General features: G+C 37.1%; 1 protein-coding gene across 7 annotated transcripts in view; it reads left to right on the plus strand.

Moving 5' to 3' along the window:
* LOC126863721 (whirlin) overlaps positions 1 to 25,244 on the plus strand; it is a 108,690-nt gene that overhangs the window by 49,541 nt on the left and 33,905 nt on the right. For 5 of the 7 annotated variants that reach the window (XM_050614161.1, XM_050614166.1, XM_050614162.1 and 2 more), the window contains 5 exons: positions 13,599 to 13,922; positions 15,198 to 15,430; positions 15,689 to 15,989; positions 16,341 to 16,400; positions 21,221 to 21,375. In XM_050614161.1, the coding sequence (XP_050470118.1) occupies positions 13,599 to 13,922; positions 15,198 to 15,430; positions 15,689 to 15,989; positions 16,341 to 16,400; positions 21,221 to 21,375 (1,073 nt within the window). The remainder of the gene's footprint in view (positions 1 to 13,598; positions 13,923 to 15,197; positions 15,431 to 15,688; positions 15,990 to 16,340; positions 16,401 to 21,220; positions 21,376 to 25,244) is intronic. The other 2 variants (XM_050614168.1, XM_050614167.1) reach the window with 1 other exon arrangement.

Consider the following 25,244-nt stretch of genomic DNA (forward strand, 5'->3'; position numbering starts at 1 on the left):
TCTTCAAAAGTTCGTTTTGTCTGAATCGGTTTCGATTGATGCCAAAGAGTGCTTCCGGCGGTGTAGTACGGCAGATATCTTTGATCTTTGTTCTCAATTATTCCAAGTGTTCTTCGTCACTTATCATCTATAAGCTCCGCGCTTCTATACCATCTCTTTCCAGCCTGACTTGCATAATTTCAAATTTCGTATCAAGAATACGTACAGTACTTCCAACTTTGCGAATCGTTGCTTTAAATCGAACTCCAACTTCCAACTTCCAACTTCGACGTTCAATTCTACCCAATCCCAAAATAAACGCTTGTCAGTTCGGACTTTATCGAAGGAGCAAAAATTGCGCAAGATACCCAGCGCGTTATTTAATTTAACTTGGAAGCTCGTCCGAGATCACGAAGGATTATAGTGAAACTTTCAACTATATTACCGTGTTTTATAAACGAGGTTAGCCCGCCTCCAACGTTAGCTCGAAATATCGCTTAAACATTTTACATTGTAATTTTCGAGGAACTCTTCTTATAAGAAACGCCGACACAGCGAGCGTCCGAAACGGTGGTAAACATTTCTTGGAGCTCGATCGCTGTTTCATCTATGAAATTATTAGATCGAGGTTGGCAATACTCTGTAGGTTTTCTTTTAAGATGAAAGAAGTAGAATGCTTCGCCTGCAACTTCTATTAACCAATTTATCTGAAAATTCGTTACTGCTGCATTTTTCATTTTGTTTATTAACATGAGCGAATAGGTTCCTCCTAAATTTTTCTACATGATATCCATCTCGACTAAGCAGAATCAAAATTCGTGGTCTTTTGTACGAAACGAAAACTTTCTCGATGCAGAATGTACCCAAATCATAAGAAACATAAAAAGAAATGACACTGCCACCACACCTTGAAGATAACAATGTAAATCCTGTGTAAGAGAAATGTCTAAAACCTTGAATACCTTGAAAATAAATTACTCATTGATATATAAAAAGCAGAGAGAAAAAAAAACAGAGAGTAAAAGGAAACAATTTTATTGAACGACTCGATAGAAGCGCCTGTGCAAGGTTCGAGCGCTTGCTTGATAATCGAGGCTCCCTGACGATCCTCTGAAAAAAATGTATCCAAAAGGAGAGACGGGTTCGATCAATGACTTTGTTCGATGGACCGCCAGGTCTCTCTTTCTCTCTCTCTCTTTCTTTGTCCATCGTCGAGGTCTGAAATTCCGCGGTGTCGAGCATGAAAAAATGAGAGAAAAGGGCGAAAGGGAGGGTGAGTACTATCGACTGGCCGGATGGAAAAGAAGCGTTGCTCGGAGCCACGCCACGAGTAATCTCTGGTGTAAACGCTTCTGATGGGTATCTCTGGATCCGGTAGCTCATCATACTCTCGTAGTAGCTCCAGAGTTTCTAGACAAAAGCCCGTCGACAATGGCCCATCAGGGTATCAGACTGGTTCGGTGAAGAGGCACATACCTCGGTGAAAACCGCCTCGGAATTTCGAATACATGGCCCAAGTTCTCCTATCCTCTATCGATGCTGTGTGGCTACTTTAGACACGGGCTATCTCGCTGTTTGGGAACAATAAAAATAATATATTCGACCCTGTTTCAGGGTTACATGTATCTTCACCCTCGAGAGTGGCTTAGCTAGAAGGGGAGAATTATGTGTTCGGATTACTTGGTAGCCTCGGTTCGTCGATATTTCTCTGATATAGCTGTAACGAGTATAGAATATTGTTTGGTTTAAAGAAGATTGTGATGATTTAATGGTTCAGAGCAGTGGATGGTTAATTATTTTGCTGTTGTAGGGTGGAAAGTTGTTAGGAAGGAAATATATTTACGTAGCATACGGTGATGGGCAAAAGATAGTTTAGATTTTTTAGATAAAATTATATTTGATAAGAGTAGTGGATATGTATGTGAAAAATACGAACGTGTACATGCGTACGAATAATTTTTCTACGTTTGTTACGTAGCAGTTAAAAACTGGTTCAACTTGTACAAAGAGTTATTGTTAATACCGTAGTAAACACTATTTGTTACATAACAACTCAACAGAAAATAAGACAAAGACGTAAATGTTCAGTTGCCGAAAAGCTACCCGTTTAGGTCGTCAATTGAACGCGGCCCGAAACAAGAGAACTATCGCCTGTTACTTCTCTGCTTCTCACAGATACTTATTCCATCGCCTGTGCGCAAATTCACTCTGGCTCCCAGAGAAGATATTGGTGTCCTTCTTTCCTCCCTCTGTTAAGAAGTTATTGTATTTCTGAAAAGTTTGTGAAAACCAATCTCGAGAGAGATACGGATCGATGATTCTACTAGTTCGCGGCCTTGAAACTTACGCTCCTCGTTCTATTGAAACGCGTAAAAAAAGAAATCTAGTAGAATAAACAAGATCCCAGTTGCAGAAAAGTATCCGTAGAAGTAAACTGCACTGCCTGAGGGTGCTCTTTGCAATTTAACATCTCCAAAATCACAAACAAGCAGGATCTCTCTCTTTCTTCGGTCAATTTTTCTCGGGTTGTTCAAAAAATTCGTAGAGTTTTCGACAGTCTATTTATTCTATCTTCTTCTATATATTACATATTTGATAAGATTTGAAGAAAGTTATTCATTACGTATTTTTACAAATTACTGTCTAATTAGTGAAAAGATGGCGCAGCCTTGACCCAGATGACTTGAGGAAATTGGAAGAGCCGCGATTCCTGAATGATTACGATAGGTCAAATGGTTGACCCAGTTCGACAATCCACGGATTAAGTTTCCGGTGTGTTCGCACTGCTTGTACTGGATAACAGTGTCGCATATTCGTTCTCGTAATCAAAACGAAGTTTCGTTGATTCAAGGTCCACCTATCGAGCTCCAATTTCCGCCCCGGACTTTGTACCGTCCTATTGCTCAAATTCCAGTGTCGGCTTGCATACAAACGTTCTATCTAGGATTGGAATACGTTTGTGGTTTTTCCTCACGTTCGTTTGCGATTGTTACTACGAATGTTTATATTTATTAAGGAACTCAATCTTATTCTGGTACATGTCAAGCACTTTAAGCGAATATCAAAATAATTGTGCATTATACAGGGTGGTTGGTAACTGGTGGTACAAGCGGAAAGTGGAAAAAAGAAGTCGAAAATATAGAATGAAAAGTTTTCGTTTGAGGCTTTGTTTTCGAGAAAATCGACTTTGAATTTTCGCTCGGTACGCGTGCGGTACGTTATAACGGATCTCACTGTAGATCGTTGTCTCGATGGAAAAATTAAAAAAAAAAAAGAAAAAAAATTAAAAAAAGAAAATTTTATTCTATATTTTGTACCACCAGTTACCAACAGTTACCCTGTATACGTACGTTAACAAATGATTACTCAATATTTAAAAAGTGAAAAGGATATTCAGGTGTTGGAAATACGAAATGTCCAAAGTGCAACACTTGTAATATTTAGTAAGTAAAATCTCTATTTAGAATCTATTTTTATTCTTCTTTTCATCTTCGGTAAAAATCCATAAAAAATTCCAAAAAGAAAAAAGAAAAGAAAGAAAAGACCTAATGAGTGTTGTCGTAAAATAAATCGATCAAACTAGTATTTTAAGGAGATCTTCCTGAAAAGGATTTCTCGATAAAACTCGTCGTGATATGAACGGTGTTCCGGAATTGTTTGCTATTTCGAAAGGCTGTCTCCCGGAGACCGACATCCGGCTCCGGTCTGCTTCTTGTCTGACATCGATCGAATATAAACGCTCGGACGAGCTACGGATTAAATTGCAGTGGCTCGTCGTAAACCGTAACGGTGGCCGTGGCTTGTTATTTCGTAATGGTCGATAGGCGCGGCAAGAGCAAGAAGCGTGGACAGCGCGCGAAAAGTTTGCCAGATTTATGGCGCGTTTTTCCACAGAGTTCATTAGGGCGACGTGGAATTTCGAACCGCGAGATGGAACTTCTGAACTGTACTACGGATGTAATAGACTTTTTGGGGAATTACCGTGCCATTAAACGAAGCCGCTCTAATGCTGTTCAGACATGGTTGCTTCAAATTTCGTCGACGGACAGAGCTCGTGACGTGATAGCGCGGTTATAAATAGCTGATGTTGATTGGGAAGTTTCTCAGAGGAAATATTAAACATTTTATTTTTACATAAACACTACATAAATTGTACATAGATGACTATAACTACAATACTCAAATAAATTACGCATAAATAATTATAATCAAAATGATGGAATAGAAATAAACGGGTATCTATTGTAATTATATTTTTATTTCTATAAAAGCACGTGTGCATACTTTCCAGTAGTTTAAAATAAATATAATGGGAGTAAGAATACCGGAAAAGTATCAGAATTATAATATTTGATACTGCGTTCAAAGATTCTGACATTTGGTTATAAAAAAAATATGCCAATATAAAGTAAAAACATGTTATCAATTTGGATAGTATTAGCTTGAAATGTCACACTTAATCTCGCTTTATTGTCTCGCGGCCTTTTCTCGCTTATAAGACTACGGCGCCAGTAGAAAAGTCTGTCAAAGGTCAGACAGTAGCTGTGCCACCACGCAATCCAGGCTTTTAAGGGATAAAGTCTATTTGATTTTGCCATCACTTAGTGAAATCTGCTATGAATGAAAGCTGAGGATTATTTTAATAAGAGTAATTTGAAGTACGCTTCCTACACAGATATACCAATTATATTAAATCTTAACGGCTATACAGTAATTTTTAGGGCTAACAGAATAACGCTACAGTAGTGTTCAATTTTTCAAAAAACGAGTGATTTATTTCTATAAATTGATTTATTATAATAAGCACAAATAATCATAAATTCCAATGTAAATTGAAGATGTTTGTATCTTCTGAATAGAGTTGTTCAGTTCACGGAAACAATCTTATCGACATATTACGATTTACAACTTCTTTAGCTTTTCGCAATGAGTGTCTCAATCATTCAAGAATTGAGCCACAAAAGCCGAAGAAAAATGGTCGAAAAGAAAAAATGACAACGAATTCACGCTTTCCACTCACGAACGCCTGAAATCACCATTACCCCTCAGCCCGCGCGCCGTCCGATTTTTTTCTCCTAACGTCTCTGTCTCGACTTCTCGGTCGTCGTCTCGGCGCCAGGCGCCCTGGCGCCCTCCGGCAAGAATCCCCGTCATTTATTTTCTCCCTACATAATTCACGAGGCTACCGCGGAAGCTGCCTCAGAATCCCGTCGTTGCCGGAATTCTGGTAAGAAAAGGCGTACTCGTTTCATCGAGTGTACGTTTATGGGGATACTCGCACACGAATAGCGATAGATCGATGTGAAATTGCTCCCCGCTCCATATCTCTTCGGGTTCTTGTTATCATCGCCACTATGTATCAAACCTGTCCTTTTCTATTTCCGGAAAAAGCCGACTCCTTTTTGACTCCGCCGTATCCACGCCGGATCGATAATTATTTTCAGATCCTGCTCCAGACGATTGGGTTTATACTTTAACGGAATTTTTTTTATAGCCCACTTTTTTCACCGTTTGATAAGTATATTGTTATTTTTATTTTTTCTTGATGTCTCTTTCTCAGTGCTTGATATTTCCTCTAACGCGAAGAAGGATTTATTTTGGGGAATTTTTTAATATTTAAGCGCTTTCATATTATTATCTTTTTTCTGAAACATACACGTAAATACACAGAGCATGCAGAAGTGTTAATACTAATTTACTTATTAAATCACATGTTTGTTCTTTATCCAACAGATATTGCAAAGTGTATCACAAGTGACAAATAACAATTTAAAATTGCGTAGTACTCCAAAATAACAGGATATGCTGAGAAGTTTTGAAATTAAAGGAAAGATAAATGGCTATTCTAAAAATATTAGAATTATTATATACGTTAGTTTCTAGAATTCCTTTAGCGTAATTTTATTTCCCAATCCTTATTGCTTTTTTTCGTTTTCCTGTACTCTTATCTCTAACTTACATTTCTGTGAACACTATCGCACTTGATAATCGTGGGTTTTCTACGACAGTAAAAGTAGCGATGGAAGTAAAAACCAGCCTAAGTAGTTTGAGTTTTAATGCGCGACATTTAGATTATCTATAAGGCAAGCATAAATAACCGAGAACTACTTTTATCTGAAATTGTCGGAAAAAGGTTGAGCAAACATGAATTTTCATCGCCAGGAGAAACTGTGAATACACAACCATAAATTCGTCTTCCTTTATACCTATTGCAGGAAATACTTGACCCAGAAAGATCGCTTGAGAATTCGCGAAAGTGATCGAATCTTTTATCTGTGCCTAGCTAAATGCCGATTGTCATGGAAATGTGCGTTACGAGCCGATTTTGTTGCGGAGGATCGGCGTCATTTCCGCCGCGAGCTTCCACCAACCCATTATTCCACACGTACATCGCCGTTCTTCCATATTTTTACGCTGATTGCAAGTCGTAAAAAATATCTTGTCATCGGCGAAGAGTAATACAGCTAGCTGTTTAAGGAACTCTTAACCCAGAAAGCGGAAGTTAAATCGCGAGAGCGCTTGGAGCAACGCCGACAAGAATGAGCTTTCATAATATCGAGAATACATACTTATCGATCCTTCCGAGTAAAATAAAGTTACCATACGAGCATCGTGAGTTCTGTGTAAATTTTTATAGCGTATATTGACAAAATGTGTGAATAACGGTTCAAAATTCACGGACAGAGCTTCGTTACATGGTGTGTTGCGTTTTCTGTTCGCGCGTGAATGTACGTGATAGTACTGCAATACTTTCGAAGAATTCCCTTGATCCACGTGCCTCGAAGCCGCGATAAAGTAACACTTTCCGGCTCCAATGGCGCGGTAACTCAATTCCTTCGTAACGACTTAACTTACGAGCGTTCGGGTGAAGATCGTCGAAATGTGAAAAATTCGACTCCAGCGTGGCTATTAAACTTCATGTACGAAAGAACGTTTAACCGAAAAGTATTGGAATAACGCGGTGATATCGATCCTCTCTACTATTGAATTAACTTTGTCCTAATACAATTCCTTGCAGTAACAAGAGTAATTGAGATGTTGACCAAGATAAACAAAACACTCTGTATAATGAAAAGACTTTCATTGATTAGATTGATTAGACAATCAGCAATGTAGGTGTTATACCGAAAATCTATCCAATGCCTAAACAAGGGAAGCAGAAATCAATCGTCGATGGTGTCCACCCAATAGACGTGGCCAAACTTGTTTACTCGTCTGTAGTCCATCCCCTACGTCGACCGAGGTCGCTTATCTCGAGCGAAATTGATCGAGAAGTATCGCCGGGAATCACGAAAGTGACCAGACCGATAGTCGGTCCCACGACTATCAGAACAACTTCCCGATTTGTCGACGGAACTCGAGTAGCGTCCTCACGAGGATGAAATATACGTAAATTTTAATATTAATTTCGTTCATTACTATTAATACATCTACCAGTTTCATACGAAGCAATTAACCTAAAGTACCAAGAAAGCGATTGATCGATGAGAATTTTATATTTACACAAGATTACGATCGAAGATTGTTGAACGTACTTGATAGAATCATAGTAATACATCAAATTCTAGTAATTATGTTTTGCTCTTTATAGAATTCTAATCTAAATATTAATGAAAGATTTGAAAGTAAATTAGATAAACAGCTATATATCATAACATAGCAATATAATTAGAAAGTCGAACGTGTATCGATTCAGTAGAATATACACGTCCTAGTCAGCCATTACAAAGTCTATTCAAAATCTAAATTTGTACCGTAAAATTATCTACAACACGTATGGAGTTAAATAACAAGTAATAATATGAATATAAAAATAATCGAAATGGTGATGGAAAGACACATACGTGGACAAGAAGAGAATTAATTTTGTTATATCGAACTGGTGTGATTGTTATTATAATGTTCAATATACTTCGAAGGAAATAACTTATTTAGAAGCTTTAATAATTTCCTGCTGATCCTTCGGATTTACTTAAGTCTTCATAAGTTTCCTAATATTTATGAACAGGGATGTGCACGTGATACTTGGTCGAAAAGGATTATATGACGTATATGACGTCGTCGAAAGGAAATAGCCCTGGCCAGGACGCGATAAAGAGTTTCAGCCGACTTGGTTGGACGATTTCCCGCTTGCTCTTCGACCTCATGAATTATTTATTTAATTGGCCCTCGTCCCAGAAGACGGACGACGACCATGAAATTTGCTTGGCAATATGCGGGCTGTAAACCTTCGCGGAAGCTTCTGAATGACCTCGTAATTTACGCGTAGCTATGTGGTCTCATTTTCCGACGAATCTTGGCGTGTTTAACGCCAATGAAAGTGAAATAATTAGTGTTGCATAGCTGGCTAGTTGTACGTTTGATTTATTGCGCTGCTAAAGACTGTGGATCGTTGATAGCCTAAAGGAAATTTTAAATAAAAAATGGAAAAAGATGGTGTTTGTTTAAAAACGTAAAAAGAAGAAAAATAATATTCTTTATCAGGTATCATTAAGAAATTCAGTGTAATAATAGTGCATAGGAAAACCTGTATATGTTGAACACACGCGATAATCATACAATAAGGTACCGCCCAATTGTTGAATTCATATTATTAAAAATAAAAACCTCGTGGACTCGTTGCATTAACTTTGCGATGTATCAAAGACATCAGTCTTTGAAAATGTTAAAATTTTGATAACTTTGAAACTAAACTAATATGAGGTCTAATAATATAATAACGTTCAATTAGTTAATAATGCTTCATTAAAAAAGTTATTTTCCTCTGTGTATCACACATACATGTATATGACAAATTCTAAAAGTCGCTTGGATTGTTCACTAATCATTTTTTGTTATTACATATGCAAAAATATATGTTATATTATATTTTATATATATTTTATTATATGTTATATTATATGACATGTTGAAAATCTAAAACAGCGACTTTTTTCTAAAGTGGTGCTGATGCAAGAATTAAAATTTCAGCTTTTTAGCTGTTCGGGAAGTAAGTGAAATTTCGTTTACAAAAATCCACCCAGACTGAGAAAAAAGTAAGCTAAGTAAAAACCATTATGCAAAATATGTGTATATTCTGTAATGTTTTTACGAAGGAGGGCTGACCAGGACGCGTATATTCTACTGAATCGTTGCATGCTCGGTGTTCTGATTACACATTGCTATATTATTTATGTTAGACTTCGAATATTTATGCAAATTCGCATTTCTATAAAATTAATTAAACAAATGGAATTTCAACAGAAATTTATTTCATCCATGGAATATTACAATAAGTACTGTATAATAAATACGATATGCAATAATCGTTATGTTGTGATTATAGTCCAGATACGATTAGTTACAGATATGGTCTATTTAATATCCATTTTGTTATGCATCGATTATTGCAACGGATGAATCAGCAGTTCCTCGTTTCCCATATAACAATTCTATAAATATGTCTATCGTGCGTTTTGTAAAAAACGCAAACAGTAGTTGTGTACTTTCAGCCAATATCACGTACGAAAGTTCCACCAGGTTTATTAAGGATAAGAATCTGTGAGGCTTTTTAATCGTTCATGCACACGCGAAACACGATTTCCGTTCTGCGTTTATCGCAACAGAGTCATGGACCGTTGCACGATTTTACGAGGAAATAGCTAGAATAATAGCATTGTTTTGGAAGTTAAAAAAATTTCTCTCTTTTGTAGCCTCTGTCTTCTTTGTAGTCAAACCACATTTCATCTGTAGCTTTCTAGTGAAAATCTCTCACTTCAATTGTGACAGCGAACTAGTCATCGATTTACAGTTTTCGGATGAATTGTTGGATTGCTCGATCTATTCTGTCGCCAGATTTCACTTATAGGCATTTATAAAACTTGAAGACTTCCAAAAATTCTCTTTATTTGTAAATTTTCATAAAATTGAAATCTATGTATATTTTACACAAATACTATTGTTTGTTAGGTAAATTATTGCGGAACAGTCCAGGAAGCTTAAATGGAAGCTTTTGTCTAAAGTCCATCGATATTGTTACTCTTTTTCAACGACAAACGTTTCACGTTCTCAACCAAATATTTTGCTTTGCGAAAAGCATGCCATTAGCTTAATTTTCGTGGCGTGATGAATCGCGTTGTAATTCCAACAACTTGGACAGAGTAATTTATGCGGCCTCATCGGAAAAGTTCCACGCGTTCTCGATGGGTCCTCTGTGATGAAGGAGGCGGAAGAACATTGACGCAAGTACATGCCTTGCATAGATACGACAAAATTGCATCTTCGTGGGCCAGAAGCATGGAATCCTAAGGACGTGATTCGGGCTGGGTCAAGGATAGGCAGGATGTGACGTCACGGAGTGCCAGGAGATCGATATCCTAGCTACCAAGTGGCGTCACCGTCGAACGCACCGTCTACTTCTTCATGACCTTACACGTGCCAATTTTCTTCGGACGCGTGTTTCCCTCGACAAATGCTTGTCGAATTGTTCCTTCTATCCTTTTCTGACATGAGAATAGGCCTATAATCTATAGCCTAAACCCACAGCAAAGAAACGTATAGCGAGGTCGTAAACTGAATTGTAGGCAAGCGATAACGATTGATGTTTTGAGCTCCATACGTACTTACAAGAAGTACTATCCAATCGATGGTGGAATCGCACAGATTTTTCCATATAATTCGGAGTGGTGCATTACGAAACTCACAGAAATATTTTTAAACATGCCACTAACAATTAATTTCAAGTGACTCTACTTTTTTAAGGAATAATCGACAAGCTTCAAATGGAAATCTCCGTGACTTTACATATTAAAATATTTTCAAATCGATACAAAAAGCTACTCTCTCCATCCAAAAATAAGTTTAACGTGGATTATATGAACCGCACAGAAACCACGTTGACCAACATGTTTTCTCAACATAATATTATAATATACTTATCCTTTTTCATCATACCATTTCGACTAGAATCGTATATTTAGGTACAATTATAGGTTTCTATTTTTACTGTTAATCAAACAACTCAAGCACCATTTCGTATTTGGCAAAAATTCTCGTTGAAGATCGACCGGATCTTGTTAATACGCGAAGCGTATATCTTTCTGTGAGGAATTCTCTCTCTTCAGTTTGATTTAATTCGCGCCAAGGTTGTAGACTCCGGTGAAGATCTGAATTTGCTCCAACCTTATTCCTTTTACATGTTCTTCTTCGACTTTAATTCTATCATCCGTTTCGAAACTCTTGTTTGATCCCTCATAAATTCGTTCTCTCTACAAATTCTCCTCTTTTCAAAATTTTTTACTCTTTTCTATCTCTTCGCTACGTAACATAGTAATGTTACTTTCCCTTTTACTATTTTTCTTTCTATTCTCCATAGTATGAGAGATTTTAACCAGAATATATCCTTTAGATCATTTCCGACCCAATGTTCTATTCTGTTTCTATTCTGAATCAATTATTGTAGTTTGAGAAAAATATGAAAGAATTGTTGTCCATAAAGATTGTCTTCAAACATTAAAATAAGAAGAATATTAACCTTACTGGGATCTTAGTTTTAATGTCTGTTTCGATTTCGTTGTTAATGTTGAAGAAAATTTTTAGTATAAAAATAAAACGAACAATCGCGCATATTAATAACAGATTTTACATACCTTCCTTCTCTTTTTTCAAACCTAAAAAATTTTCTGCTAAATTTTTCACAGGAAAATAAATTCTGATTGAAAACAAGCAAAAAAAAAAAAAAAGAAAAGAAAAACGCAGAGAGATGAAAATATAAAAATTTGAAGATCACAGGAAGATTAAACATAGCAAAATCAGTTCTTTTTTGGAAGCTTCAAACGGCTGACAAAAACGCGATCGAGAACACTCGATCTCTTTGTTACACGTATGCGTAGCCTACGCGATCTTTCGGAAATTCTACAAAGGATCGTATGCCAACGATAGTGTCGTAGCTTTTATCCTCGCTGGAGAACGGGATAGAAATCGTTTGTTTCTCTTTGACGCGGTACACACGCCGATTGTTGGCTGTTTCACTTGTCAAGGTAACCTCGGAAGAAACCCTTGACGAACAATGATTTCTTTCAGTTCGTTGAGGCACAACACGTATAAGCGATCTATTCTAAGATCGTCAGCGAGGAATCTTCTCCTGCTTGTGCGTGTCCGTAGGCTCTTTTGCATAACAGTGCCGTCACGAAGCTTGAATAATGACCAAAGGATGGTCTAAGTTCTCCGATGTTTCTATTTATTCGATCAAGTGCAATAACCTCGTTTAAACAATACGTCTGTTAGGTATGGAATTTCATTTTGCATGTTAAGCGTGCCGCGTATGTTAATATATACATTTCAACGATATACAGTGGTCTGTAAAACTATTTCAAAATTGATTCTCTTACTATATCTATATTACTATATTACAAAGGAAAAAGTAGTTCTCAGTTGATACCTGAACGAGGCTTCGAAATTCTTATGGTCCTCAGTACGTGTCTAATTAGTTGTTACGGTCATGGAAAATTGCAAATTTGAATCAGTGACCGATTTTACTATGTCACTTGCTTCAGGTATACGTTTATACTTACACAACGCGAGAGAGTCTTTGTCAGCTGCAAGATAAATGCAGCTCGGTAGCCGGGGGTCAATAAGAACTCAATAGAGTGGCCAATAATAGAGGTTAATTATCCTTGATGGCATTACGTTTTATGGAGGAATTAATAACCTGCCTCAATTTTCCATTTAATTCGAAGCTAGTGTATAGCAGGCTCGTAAACGACGCTTTCGTACATCAGTTTAAATAAGGTTTCTCAGTTAGAGGGAACAAATTCATATATGGATGTGGTTAAATAAATTCATTGAACTTACTTACTTATTTTAACTTTACTTTTTTACCTTACTTCTTCTGATACGCCTTTATTTAATTTTTGTATTCCTTTTTAGATCCGCCGCTCTCTTTTCCGTTTTGGGATTTTTATATTTCTGCTCTTAGTTATTTAAAAGCTCACATCTCTTATCTGTGGAATTTTTCTTCTTCTTTTATCCCCGAAGAATTTCCTTCGTGGGCATTTTCGACTTTTTCTACTGTTACGATTATTCCTTTTCACCTTTCTGTACCTCTTTTACACTGCAAGGACTGCATATTTTATCTTTTATGTTTCTTGTCCCTTATACTCTACATACATATTTTATAATTTTTCGTCTCTTCGTTTTCAATTTTGGGGCTTTCTCCTGTTTCGATTTCTTCAACTTTCAAATTCCATGAAAATATTAATTTCCGAAAATCTCAAGTTCGATCTTCTTGTCATTTGCAAGCTCGCCATTTCTTCCAGCACCACTTTAAGCCCATCTGCACCACACGTTAACCCATTTTCCACCGATTTTCAAAACGTTCCCACACTCTTTGTGAATACTCTTCCGCGGAACCTGTCACACCCAGATAATCTAACAGCCATCTTCGTTCACGATAATTTTTACATTTAGCTACATGTTTTGTGCACAAAAATTTACAATGAAATTTGCTCAAATATACGGAAATTAAAATGAAATTAATATAATAGAAATATGATTAAAGTATACAATTAAAATAACAGAAAAATCGGAAAATTTATATAGTGTTCTATCAAAATTTAACAAACTCGCAATTTTAATTGCAGATGCTGAAATCATGCAGGACCTTGAGTATGACAGTGCGGGGACCAGCGTTGGATCCCCGATGTAGAGGTGGGCATCCGGTGTGGTCTTCTTCCGGTCGCCAGCAGTCCTGCAGCTGGATCGACCGTCAAGGTCGTCCAACATCACCACCTCCACTTTATCCACCTCGAGACTCGAGGTACGGTCCAAGGACGAGGAAGGTCGAGCTCTGCATCGAACCCGGTCAGTCCCTTGGTTTGATGATCAGGGGTGGCCTTGAGTACGGCCTTGGGATTTATGTGACCGGGGTCGACAAGGACAGCGTAGCTGACCGAGCTGGACTCTTGGTAAGAGTATCTCAGATTTTATTTCTTCCTTCGATGCCATGGATTCGATGTATTTTTATTAGACTTGGTTTTTCGATGTGTCAGCGGACCATTTTCTCGGTGATAAAATTGAAAAGTTTTCTATTCCCTCCCGTGCTGATACTGCGAATGAAGTAACAGAGTTGGAATTTTTTAGAGTAGGTAGTTTAAAAGATTGTTAAGGTGTTTGGAAATGAGACAGGGCAAAGTTACTTAAAAGTTATACGTTTCTAAAGTAGAAAGAAAGATTTTTATAATAATTAATACAATGGAAACGGGATAAAATAAGTTAAAAATTTAATACCTAGTATTTGCTGAATTATAGGTTTAGCAAGGATCCTTTAACATTGTTACGATAATTATAATTGGCGCGACAAGTGAAAAATCAAGAGAAGGTTCGATGAAATAACTTGAAACTCGCAAGTCTTCAGAATAGTTGTGTTTAATTAATTAGCAGAAGAAAGCACACGGTAATTTTTTATATCGATAATTCCTATAGATGAATACGTAATTCGTTTGCTATCGATATTGAGACAATCAGTCCGTAGAAAAGCGGTTACGATTAAATACGATAGACGTAACAGGACGTGCACGAATAACGAGCGGTATCAATTAGTTCGTTACGTAATTCAATGTCAGGAAGAATTAATTAGTTCGTTGAGTTAGAATGGCGCGACACCGGCAAGCACTTCGATGACGAAAGTGGATCGAAATGATGCTTCATCGAGCGAACGCTAACGATCGCGAAGATTTGATGGCGTTCGAAAAGGCAAGCACTTAAGGGCGTTTCCGATTTTCGTTCGCGGTCTATCGTGATTCGATGAATTTCGACAGGAAAATCAATTATCCATCGTGTGTCTATATAGGAAAAAAATATAAGAAAACTGTTAATTAATTATTAAATAATAGATCTAGACTACGATTCTATGATGGAACGTTATAATTAAAATTCAGGACAAGTCACAAATTATAACTTATAGGCTTCTCTTTTGCAAAATTCCATAAAATTAACCATTTTAGTCTCCAAAATGTATTTACAAAATTCTACTGATTTGATTAAAAAATTTGTTACGGTTACGGAAGAGAATTTATTAGTAGTAACAGCTTGTAATTTGTCAAATTTCGCTTACTTTAATAGTATGAAAGGTGTGTTAATTTATTAATTTATTATATTTCTATTTTCTGAAGTACATGCCGCAATGATATAAAAATAGGGATAAGGAATGGGATATAACGTTGTATTTTCTTGCTATCCAGGTAGGTGACCAAATTATCGAAGTAAATGGACAAAACTTCGAGGAAGCAACACACGACGAGGCAGTGGAAATTCTGAAGACGAACAAAAGAATGACTCTGTTGATTCGCGATGTCGGAAAAGTGCCACATTCTTGCACCACGAGTCAACCCATCGTTATGCCAACCTCTAGGTATCCCGAACACGACCCTCTGCTCTTAGAAAGTCCAGGAAATCATCGACCACCGAGTCCTACGTAAGAAATACCTATTCTACTTAAAGCAAACTATAGAGTGCAAACTTCGTTTATATATATATATATATATAGCACCAATATAGTATCCATTCCCTTATTTTACAGTTATCTCCATAAATATTTAAATTGACATGGAAATTTACAATTTAAATATCCCCGCCTATTGTCCTTTGAAAGTAAATCGATCGAAACTTCGTAGTAAATGCTATTTTGGGGCGAAAAATGGAGATTGAACGATATCGTTAATATTTTCTTTAGCATTGCGAGTGATTGGAGGCACAGAGGCGGTATGCACACGGTTTCTGCCGCGACAGCAGCGATGGTGGAAGAAAAGGCGAGGGTGGTCCTCGCGAGAAGCGAGAGGGCTGCACTTTCTCAGCTGCTGGCTGATTATAGGACGCGTCGAATGACGATCGAGGAGCTGGTTGTCAGTTTAGGTGACCTGCTGAACACCCATGAGAAACTAACTCTTCTAACCGAGCTGAGGGAACTCGTCGACAGTAAAGACAGAGCTGCTTTCGACGATTTGGTTTACAGGCCTCGGGTAGCCATGGCAAGGGTATGCTTTGAGTTACGATAGTATCGATCTGGTCAGATCGAAATGAACTCTTTCATGATCGAACGATTATGGTTTTTCAGCTGTTTAAAACAAATTTTACCAATCACCGATAATAAAAGTATATTTTTTCTAGCTTGTTGTAAGAAAGACATAATGCATTAAAAACAGTAGCAGTTTTATTAAAAGTGAACACATCTACATTGACGAATACATCATCGTTTAATTAGTCGCCAGCATTTTTAAATTGTTCATACGCACCATCAAAATGACATGTTCACTTCCCATGGTTAATTATTTGAAACTCGTATGAAATTGAGAAATTACGATTAAACCATTGTTCATTATTTTCAGAGAAAAGGTGACCGTGCCCACTCGGATTTAATAGTGACGCCATCGCTACACGATCTTCCGGTAAGTGAACAAAATAATTTTCGTTTCACCGTATACAATAACACGAATGAAGGGACAAACACACAAAACACAACGACTGTTACCTTACACGATTATTCTCTCTCTATCTTTCTCTTTCTACTTGTCTTTTTTCTATCTCTATTCCGGGAAATGTATAGAAACTATCTGTCTCTGTCTTTTTCACTCTCTGTTCTGCGTTGTCCACTGTAACTGTTAGATTTTAACTGGTGACTGTTCTCTCCTTTCGTCTCTCTTTTTACCTATCTCTGTCGCCAAGTCTCGCAAGCGACCTAACCCTACGATATTCTCCTTTTCGAATATAAAATATGTTTGTTCGAAAAGGATCTCGAGCCGGTTCTCTCGCGATGGAAGTATATGCTCGAACGCTTCGTTGAATGTGTTGAATTTTAATAGAATCGTAAAAGAGTCTAAATATCCCGAGAGAGCACGTAAAAACACGAGAGAAAACATTTTAACACGTTCACTGTCAAATTTTTATCTGGAAGGCTACCAAATTTATATTTCCAGCAATAATTGCATTAAATTAAATTGAATTTGCGGCATACAAATTTTCTATTTAAACATATACTACTATACATTGAGTCGCACAAAAACCGAGCTTTTTTCCTCCATCAAAACAAATCATTCAATTTTTAGGAAATTAAACACCAATCATATAAAATTTCAATATTAAAATTTAAAAATTTGTAGAGAATAAAAATTGTATCGATTTAATTGTTGAACCTCTCACATAATTTAAAGACTATGTATCGGCATAAATCCATGTCGAGCACAGTGAACGAGTTAGAAGAGTCGATCTCGGTTCAGACAAAAGTAAGTGAAAGAATATTAACGAACGAAGGAAACAAACGAAAATAAGAAAGTAAAAAGGGACGAAGAAAGATGAAAGAGAAGAGATAGGAAAAGCTCATTGTCGATTGGAGAGGTGCGAGAAGATAACGGAGGGGAACTGTCTCGAAGAAAAGAAGACTAGAGAACAAAATGGCAGACGAAGAACCAACTGGAGAACGTCCAAAGGGAATCATCGAGTTACCAGACACGTCTCGCGACCACTTCGATGGAACGTCGATGGGAGAGATGAACTTTCTGTTTTTAGCTTAATTGCTCTCGGCTATCTCGGTGACCGGTGAAGCATGACTCGAAAATTTTCCTGCAACCCCTTCTGCTTCTTCTTCATCTATACAAAACTCTATACAGAATGGTCCAGCTAAATATCTGCCTTATTTATCATATTATGAAGAAACATAATGACACGAAGAAAAAATTCTCTCCGCCGTTACACGCGTCTCTTGAAATGGCGTACAGTAGAGCGTATAAAAAGGGTCTCTTGAAATATCGGCTTAAATATTTCGACCTACTTAAATTTTTCCTTATTTCAAAATTTTTATTATAAAGAACACATAATATGAGTGAAAGAGATTCATAAAATGAAAAACATAACTAAAATATGAAAGTAGCAGAAAATGTTCCATTTGTATTAAACAATTGCCTGAATACGTATGATCAACGGTGTAACTTTGTCGTGAGAAGTTTTCTCATAAAAAAATTAAACAAGGCACATATTTAGGTGATCCGATTTAGCTGGCCGATCTTGTACACTTTCTTTTTCCGTTTCTCGTAGAGGAGCGTCTCTTTCGTTTCAATCTTTTTCATACTTCTTCCGCTCTTCTTCTATTTCCACTCGAATACTGCATCATTCTCTTTTGTCTTGTTCCTACTTTCTTCTGTCTATCTGTGTTTTTATGAATTCCGCTTAGTGTTAGTGCGCTTCTCCTGGCAGGCAGTGTCGCCTCGTTTCCGGTCTGCGCTCGTCAACGTCCCGCGTTCTCTTTAGGAGACTGTGCAGTCGAGATTGTTTGCGTAGTGCTTCAGCCGTGCCATTGCGTGAATATTCGAAGCCCGTGGATTGAATGTCGTTGCAATTAAGGTCTCGACAGTGTAAACGATTTCTCAACGAGAGCCGAGAGAGTATTCGGTTTCACCGTTTGAAATAACGAGGAGAAAAATCTTGAACTGAGGAAAAGATTCGTTCGATCGGAACGGTGGCTTCGAGTATTCTTCGTTCTGAATGCGAATCTAGATGCGATAGGTCTTAGATACGCTTGCAGAGTAGGTATTGCAGAGTGGAATGCAGCTGCTGGATGCGAATGAATCTATTTCACCTGACTTCGTTTTGTTTTCTTTCTTTTTTTTTCTTTTTTTTTATTTCTTTTCACGCTAACTACATCAGGGGAGACAGTACAGAAATGCGAACGAGTTCGCCTGAGCTTTGCTGGATTTTCTGTTCAGTTCTATCTTGCTTGATCGAGTGCTCGATCAGACAGGTATTGGTAGGAAATACGTAATAATTAAAAGAGAGGCAAAACGTTGTATTTATTACTGAGCATAAAGATATGAATTGACGTCGAAATTTTGGTCATTCAAGACCATTTCCCCCAGTGTTTTTATATTTCATGGACGTATACGAATAGTTAGTATTTTTCATCATAGATACTCTTACTAAATATTTTTTATTGATACAATATTTTAACAATATTAGCAAATTGATGAAAAACACAAATTTAAGTAATATATACAATTTGGACTTCAAGTACAGGAAAAATGATATTACTTTGAGAAAATTCAGGCATATTTGGTTTAAAAGAAATTATTCCTTTCCTGCCAAGTAAAATTTTTCTCAAGAACCATCGAAGTTCTTTTTGAGTTAGATGAATCGCGACTGATCACGCACTGGATCACGAGATGCTAAGAGTAGTTCGTTGGAGATCAGCCTAGTCGCATCTCGTGCGTCACAATTCAGGAGCTGGAAGGTTTCCTGAAAGCTTTACTGAGCTCTCGTCGCTACGGTGCTTTTCCATTTCGTAACAATTCCTGCATACGAGATCGCCCAATTATAAAAGGAAAACAGAAAGAGAAAAAATAGAAAGATCCTGCCAGCTTTGTTCAAAGCTCGGGCTAGCTCGCTGATGGCCGGTTTCGTAGCCAACGAGTTGAAAACGAGCGACACGTTTAATCTCCTCCGCCGAATCGTTTGTGAACGAAACGATTTCTGTTTCGACGAAAGCATCCTCTTCGTTCTAAGCTTCCGTTCTCGCTTTGTTCTCTGACTTTCGTGTCCTTAGCGTTTTAGCTTTCCACACGGCTCTTTTTTTCTTTCTTTTACATCGATCCCTAAACCTTTGTGTTTCGCTTATCTAAGTTCTATGGAGTATTAGTGAAAACCGCTTACATGAAACTTTTGTCAATTTTATCAGAGAATCTCGAAACGGTTACGATGTTAGGGAAAGCTTTAATTGCTCTAATGGGAAGCCCTTTAGTCGCGAGTGACGATTGGCAGAAAACAGTGGAATGCCTAATGAGGTTGGGATAATTCCACGTTGATTCCTCATTAATCAAAGAGAATGTTCAAGCGAAGTTCGAAGTAGATTGAAACAGTATTTACAGTCGAGAAGTTTTTCCATTTAGTTGTAACAGATGAAATGTCCGTTTGAATATTTTAAATTCCTCAGAATTCCCTAGAATGTGTCAAGGGAAATATTGTTCATCAGTACGAAGAGTATATTCAGTCTCTAGAGTGCCATAGCGAAAGAATTAATAATAAATAAACATTGATGAAAAGAAAAGACATACTTATTTTAGCAGAAAAGAAAACAGACATTTCATATATTATCATCTAGTACTTAATAAAATTTTTACGAATATTGTAACGTAGAGCAAGGTATTAATACCCGGGAACTAGTTGCATTAATTGGCAAAAAGTTATTCATTGCGGGTTAATTGATTCGAAAAGAGTGTTTTCATCGTGGCTAATCGACAAATCGATAATCGACAAAACAGGATGATGTTTGATTAATGACGAACGGCTGGCATGCAGTTTCACGGTTCACGGGGCAGATTTCGTGATCTTTGAACGGAAGAGAGCCACCGGAAGTCATCGTAAATCAAGTGTCAACTGTACAGCGACAAACCTCAGCCACGACACGCGGTACAGATCGATAATAGATCGTTGCTAAATTGGCAGATGGATCGACGCTTTTGTGACTAATTAATTGGTGACTCTCAGAGAAGGTATTGGCACGAATAGAACAATCGATTCGCTGATTTACGTAGGAAACGAAATTCATTGATTTCCCAATGGACCAAGCTACTGCTTCCTCATATTTTTCATTTGCTTCTCTCTCAGATATTTATTATTTCTTTCTCTGAGTTCAACTACGCTTCATTCTTTACGGTAACTCGCTGAAGTATTCGAACACTTACAGAAACTTGTTACGAATATATGAGTCTGCTTGATGTCAAACTAGTCAACTCCAGTTGACTAGTTATTTATAAGTTTCTCAATTTCCGTATCTGGATACGGGATTAAATATCTTGTAACTTCTATATACATTTTCAGACTGATTTCGAATTTCACTAGTGTAATAGAATATTTTATGTAACACATACACGTACGTACAAGTTTCGTGTGACAAGTGTTCAATTGCCTCCGTAAGTCACAGTAGGTACATTTACATTTATTTTCTATTAAATTGTTCTGAAACCATCAAAATTCACTGGAAAATTCTCCATAATTCGTTGAATTTCCAAATGCAAAGATAATCGAGTAAGATCAATTATCGAAAAAATATTCGATTAAGAGATGGACAAGTTACTTTTGAAAGAAAAAAATGTTGAAAATCGACGAAACGAATTGAATCGAGGGGAAAAGAAAGTGAAAAGTGCTCGTTGGCCATCGAAACCGGGTTGAAAATGGCGATGGATTGGCGAACGGCATGACTGGATCTGATGATTTCTCGCAGAGGGGTGTACCCAGTGGTTGTTGCCGTCCAGGACGACTGGTGGACGTCGAGGGAGATCCTCTAGGAGTAACAGGACCTCTTCTGCCGCGGGATAACCAGGAATATAGATCGCCCAGCGAGGACAGCGGTCTCGGGGCCGACATGCCCAGGACCAGGTCAAGAAGATTCCAATAAAACGAGAATCTTTTGACATTTTTCAACGATACCCTTGAATCTTTCTTGATTTTCTAGAAGATCCTCCACTCTAGATCTAAATATCTCTTATTCTTCTCAATTTGTTCTTTTTATCTTTGAAAATTCGAAGGAAATTTGTTAAAAACATTGTAAATTGATAATTGCTTCATAATAATGCGGAAGAATATTTACTTACCTAAAATGAAAATAAATTAGCGACGAGAAAAAGTTGCATCGAAAATAAATTGGATAAAATCTATAGTGGATCGAAGTTGAAGAAAATTTAAGTTTAGATTTCTCATCCAGAGTAATCGGCAAGTTTGCAGTTAAACTTGAAGTAACTCAGTATCGAATACCGCGGTGATTGGTTCGAATCGTTTCGTTGCGTGCATATTGCGAACCGATTTCTCGAATGTGGGACTGTAGTAATAATCCAGTTCGAGTAATAATACAAACCAATTTTTCAAACTGTTCGTGACCTAAGTATCGCTAAGCCTGAAATTACACTGGCCCTCGAACATAATTAATTCTTCGAGAGAAAAACAGTATCAACCCCACGTAGTTCCAAGAATAATAGAAAACCTCATACATTTCAAAAATAATTTTCCGCAAATTTCTATCGCAAAGAGTTCTCTGACATAGACCTGAAAGCAAACGCATTTTACTCTCACTATTAGCCCTTTCGTTAGGATTAGCAGATCTCCAACCCTTTGTCTTCCCTATAAGTCACAGCCTTAATCGCTAACCAAACACCCTAACCCAATTTCAAGCTCAACTTCCACCCAAAAAGAAGAACCTGCGGTCGATAATCGATCGTTCTCTCACGGTTTGAAATCCAACTTCCAAACCAAGAAAAAAAAGAAGAAAGAAGATAAAATAAAAGAAATGAAAAAGATATGAGAGGGAGGGTGCGATTCCCAGTAAACAGGGATAGCTGTAATGGCGTTTCTATGTCGGATGTACGAGATACATCGATATTTCATTTCCTACCAGGCTCGATCTGGCTTTAGTACGTATCCCGCATTCAGCCACCCCCTTCGACGCCACCTGACTGGTAGCAGGTATGTACAAGGATAAGCAGACACGAGGATCGAAGAAGGGGGAGGGTAAATAGCGGCCAATACAGTGGTGTGCAAAAGTTTTTAGCCAGATAGACCTTAAGGTAGGATTACTTAAGTCAGGAGGATAATTGAATCAAGCTAAGTAATTTGCCTTGTAATTCACCACATTTCGTTCTGAACAATTTTTAAGCGATCTATACTTGGAAACAAACTGCTTAACTTGTTATTAATGGCGCGATAAACAATAAAGTATAGGTGTACTTACATTGGCAGCTTAATGGTTATAACTTTACCTGTGTAATCTTCATATGAAATTACACAAACGTCCAATGATCTATTAATTAATTACTAATTTACATGCTAATCCAAGTATATTAAATTTCGTATAAGTATATTAAATTATGGACAGTAGTACTTTCATGGAACTGAAAAAGTTGGCCAAAAAATTGATACTTTAAAAATGAAATGCTAGATGAAAGAAAGTGCTTAATTGGTAAATAATGATTGGTAAATAAGGGTATGTGCAAATACTTTTTGTAGCCACTGTACGTGTGTGTTGTTTCTGTATCTTTGCGTGGGCGCTGGTTGAACACGTGTGGATATGTACAGGGTGTATCGGTGGTCAGCTCTGTGAATCGTTCGATTAATTCGCCTGAGCCCTCGACGGGATTTTATGTACGGTCAAGGGAGCACGTCGTAAGTGGAGATCGATGGGACGGGGTGTTGCTTTTTCTAAAAAAAGATACTAGCTTTTTACGTCCTGCTCTTGGAGATAGAATGTTGGCTCGATTTGATTTCGATGAAAACATTTGCGAAGGTGATCGATCGACTTTTTGAAGGTAGACTGAAATATTTTAATAGAGGAATGGTGGGATTGAAGTTGAATTTTAATAGAAAGTGAGACTGAAAATAACATGTAAATGAAAATTTTCTTTCATTTACCTGGCAATATTAATTCAAGGTAACTTTTAAATATTTATATTTGTCGAGCATGAAGATAGAAAAAGGATCCTGCTACGTCTATTCAATTTCCTTAATTTTATGAGTCAATCCCAATGTTTCAACAAAAAATAGACTCATAGTAGTCCCAAGAAGATTTTATCATAAAATTAAAACGAGGGAGCATTCATATCAATAATAACCTTTACATATTCTCTTTACAAATTTAAAAATTTTTTAACAGTTGAAGAAGAAAATTGAATTGGAAATAAATCAAAGATCGCAACAGGGTTAAAAAAGTTTTGTCACTTGTCAGAACGAAGATAATATAACATAATACGTTATGTAAAAATGGAGCCAGATTATGCAAAAATAAATTCACATAAAAGTATATAAATTGATACATAAAGTATAGAGATTGATACAAATTTAAAGACCGTAGCAAGTTTAAAAAAGAAATACTTCAGGGAGGAAATATACCACCTATAAAGGTTCCATCTTGTGGAAAATTTCTCTGGTCCCGTGCCAGTTTCTCTAACGTGTTCGAGGGAATGGTCAGGTCGATTAATTCGGTGCACACCCTGTACGTGAATCGTAGCACAAAGTGATGGATAGACTAGGGACGTTCCGTGTGTACATATACGTGTCTTTCTACGGAATTGGGCGTAAGTAAATTCCGTTGAATCGATATCTCTCGCCGGTATGGCACGAGGGAAATGTACATATAAAGCGTTCCATGACCGTGTGAATCGAAAACAGAGAGAAAAATAGGATTTGCATATCTCACCGGAGTGATATTGGTTTTCAGTGGTATCCGATTATTGCTCGTGGCATCAGGCGATGAATGTTCTCGCTTCTACCAGAATGTTTTAACGAGATTTCAATCTTACTGTTTGGTCGATCCTTTGTCCTTACAGCGTTCATTTCGTTTATATTTCATTACGAACCTGTATTTACATTGACAGTGATTGAAAACGCGTGAATTATTTCGATCTTATATCCAATTTGTTCATAATCTGTTTCGGTAAATGTTGATCTTTGTTTAAGAAGCGCGTTTGTATCGATCCTCGTGCTGACTTTTAATTTGCTGAATTTAATTTGGCATATGATAGTTTAATATTCCTTATTTATTTGATATGACTTTAATTAACCCTTTGTACGTGGAAGACATTATGATATTTGTTCATCATCTTGACAATTAAAAATATAATGGTATTTATAAAGAAGGATTTGTGATGACCTATTTTCGATTCGTTTACATTTCGTTTTCAACTTTCGTTTATACATCAAGAGATTTTAAAAACGTGTAAGTCGTTCAAGGAAAAATCATCCTTCTAACGTTAAATATTACCGATCATTTCTCTAAATTAATTAATATGTTATTTAATTAATAATCGATAATTGGTGAAGCGTAATCTGAGTAAATTAATACATCATTTGGTTAGCAATCCATAATCAAGCACGTTATCCGCTAGGAATAAAGAATTTTTCGGTCGTAAAATTGATGATATTATTAATCGGTTGGTGGTTTAAGGGTTAACAGAGAAAATAACATAAATTACGGTATACCGCGGCGCATTACCGAAACGATTCTCAAAATCCTTGTACCGCAGTCCGATAATGGAGCTGATGCGGCAGTAGCGTACACATGTACGTATTGATATGGCCCTTGAAAATTTCGTTCTATGGTCGGCCAAAGGTCTAACACTAGGTCGTATCCCGGGTAACAGAATGAAACAAATGAGCTTCGAGAGAGTTAGCAGTACCGTAATAGCTACGCGAACGAAACGTTCGTGGGGAAAAAGTGTCTGTGTCCATGCCAGGGGCAGAGTTCTGTCTTTCTTCGTTCC

The sequence above is a fragment of the Bombus huntii genome, chromosome 3 (genome assembly GCF_024542735.1).
Source record: "Bombus huntii isolate Logan2020A chromosome 3, iyBomHunt1.1, whole genome shotgun sequence".
Classification (NCBI taxonomy): domain Eukaryota; kingdom Metazoa; phylum Arthropoda; class Insecta; order Hymenoptera; family Apidae; genus Bombus; species Bombus huntii.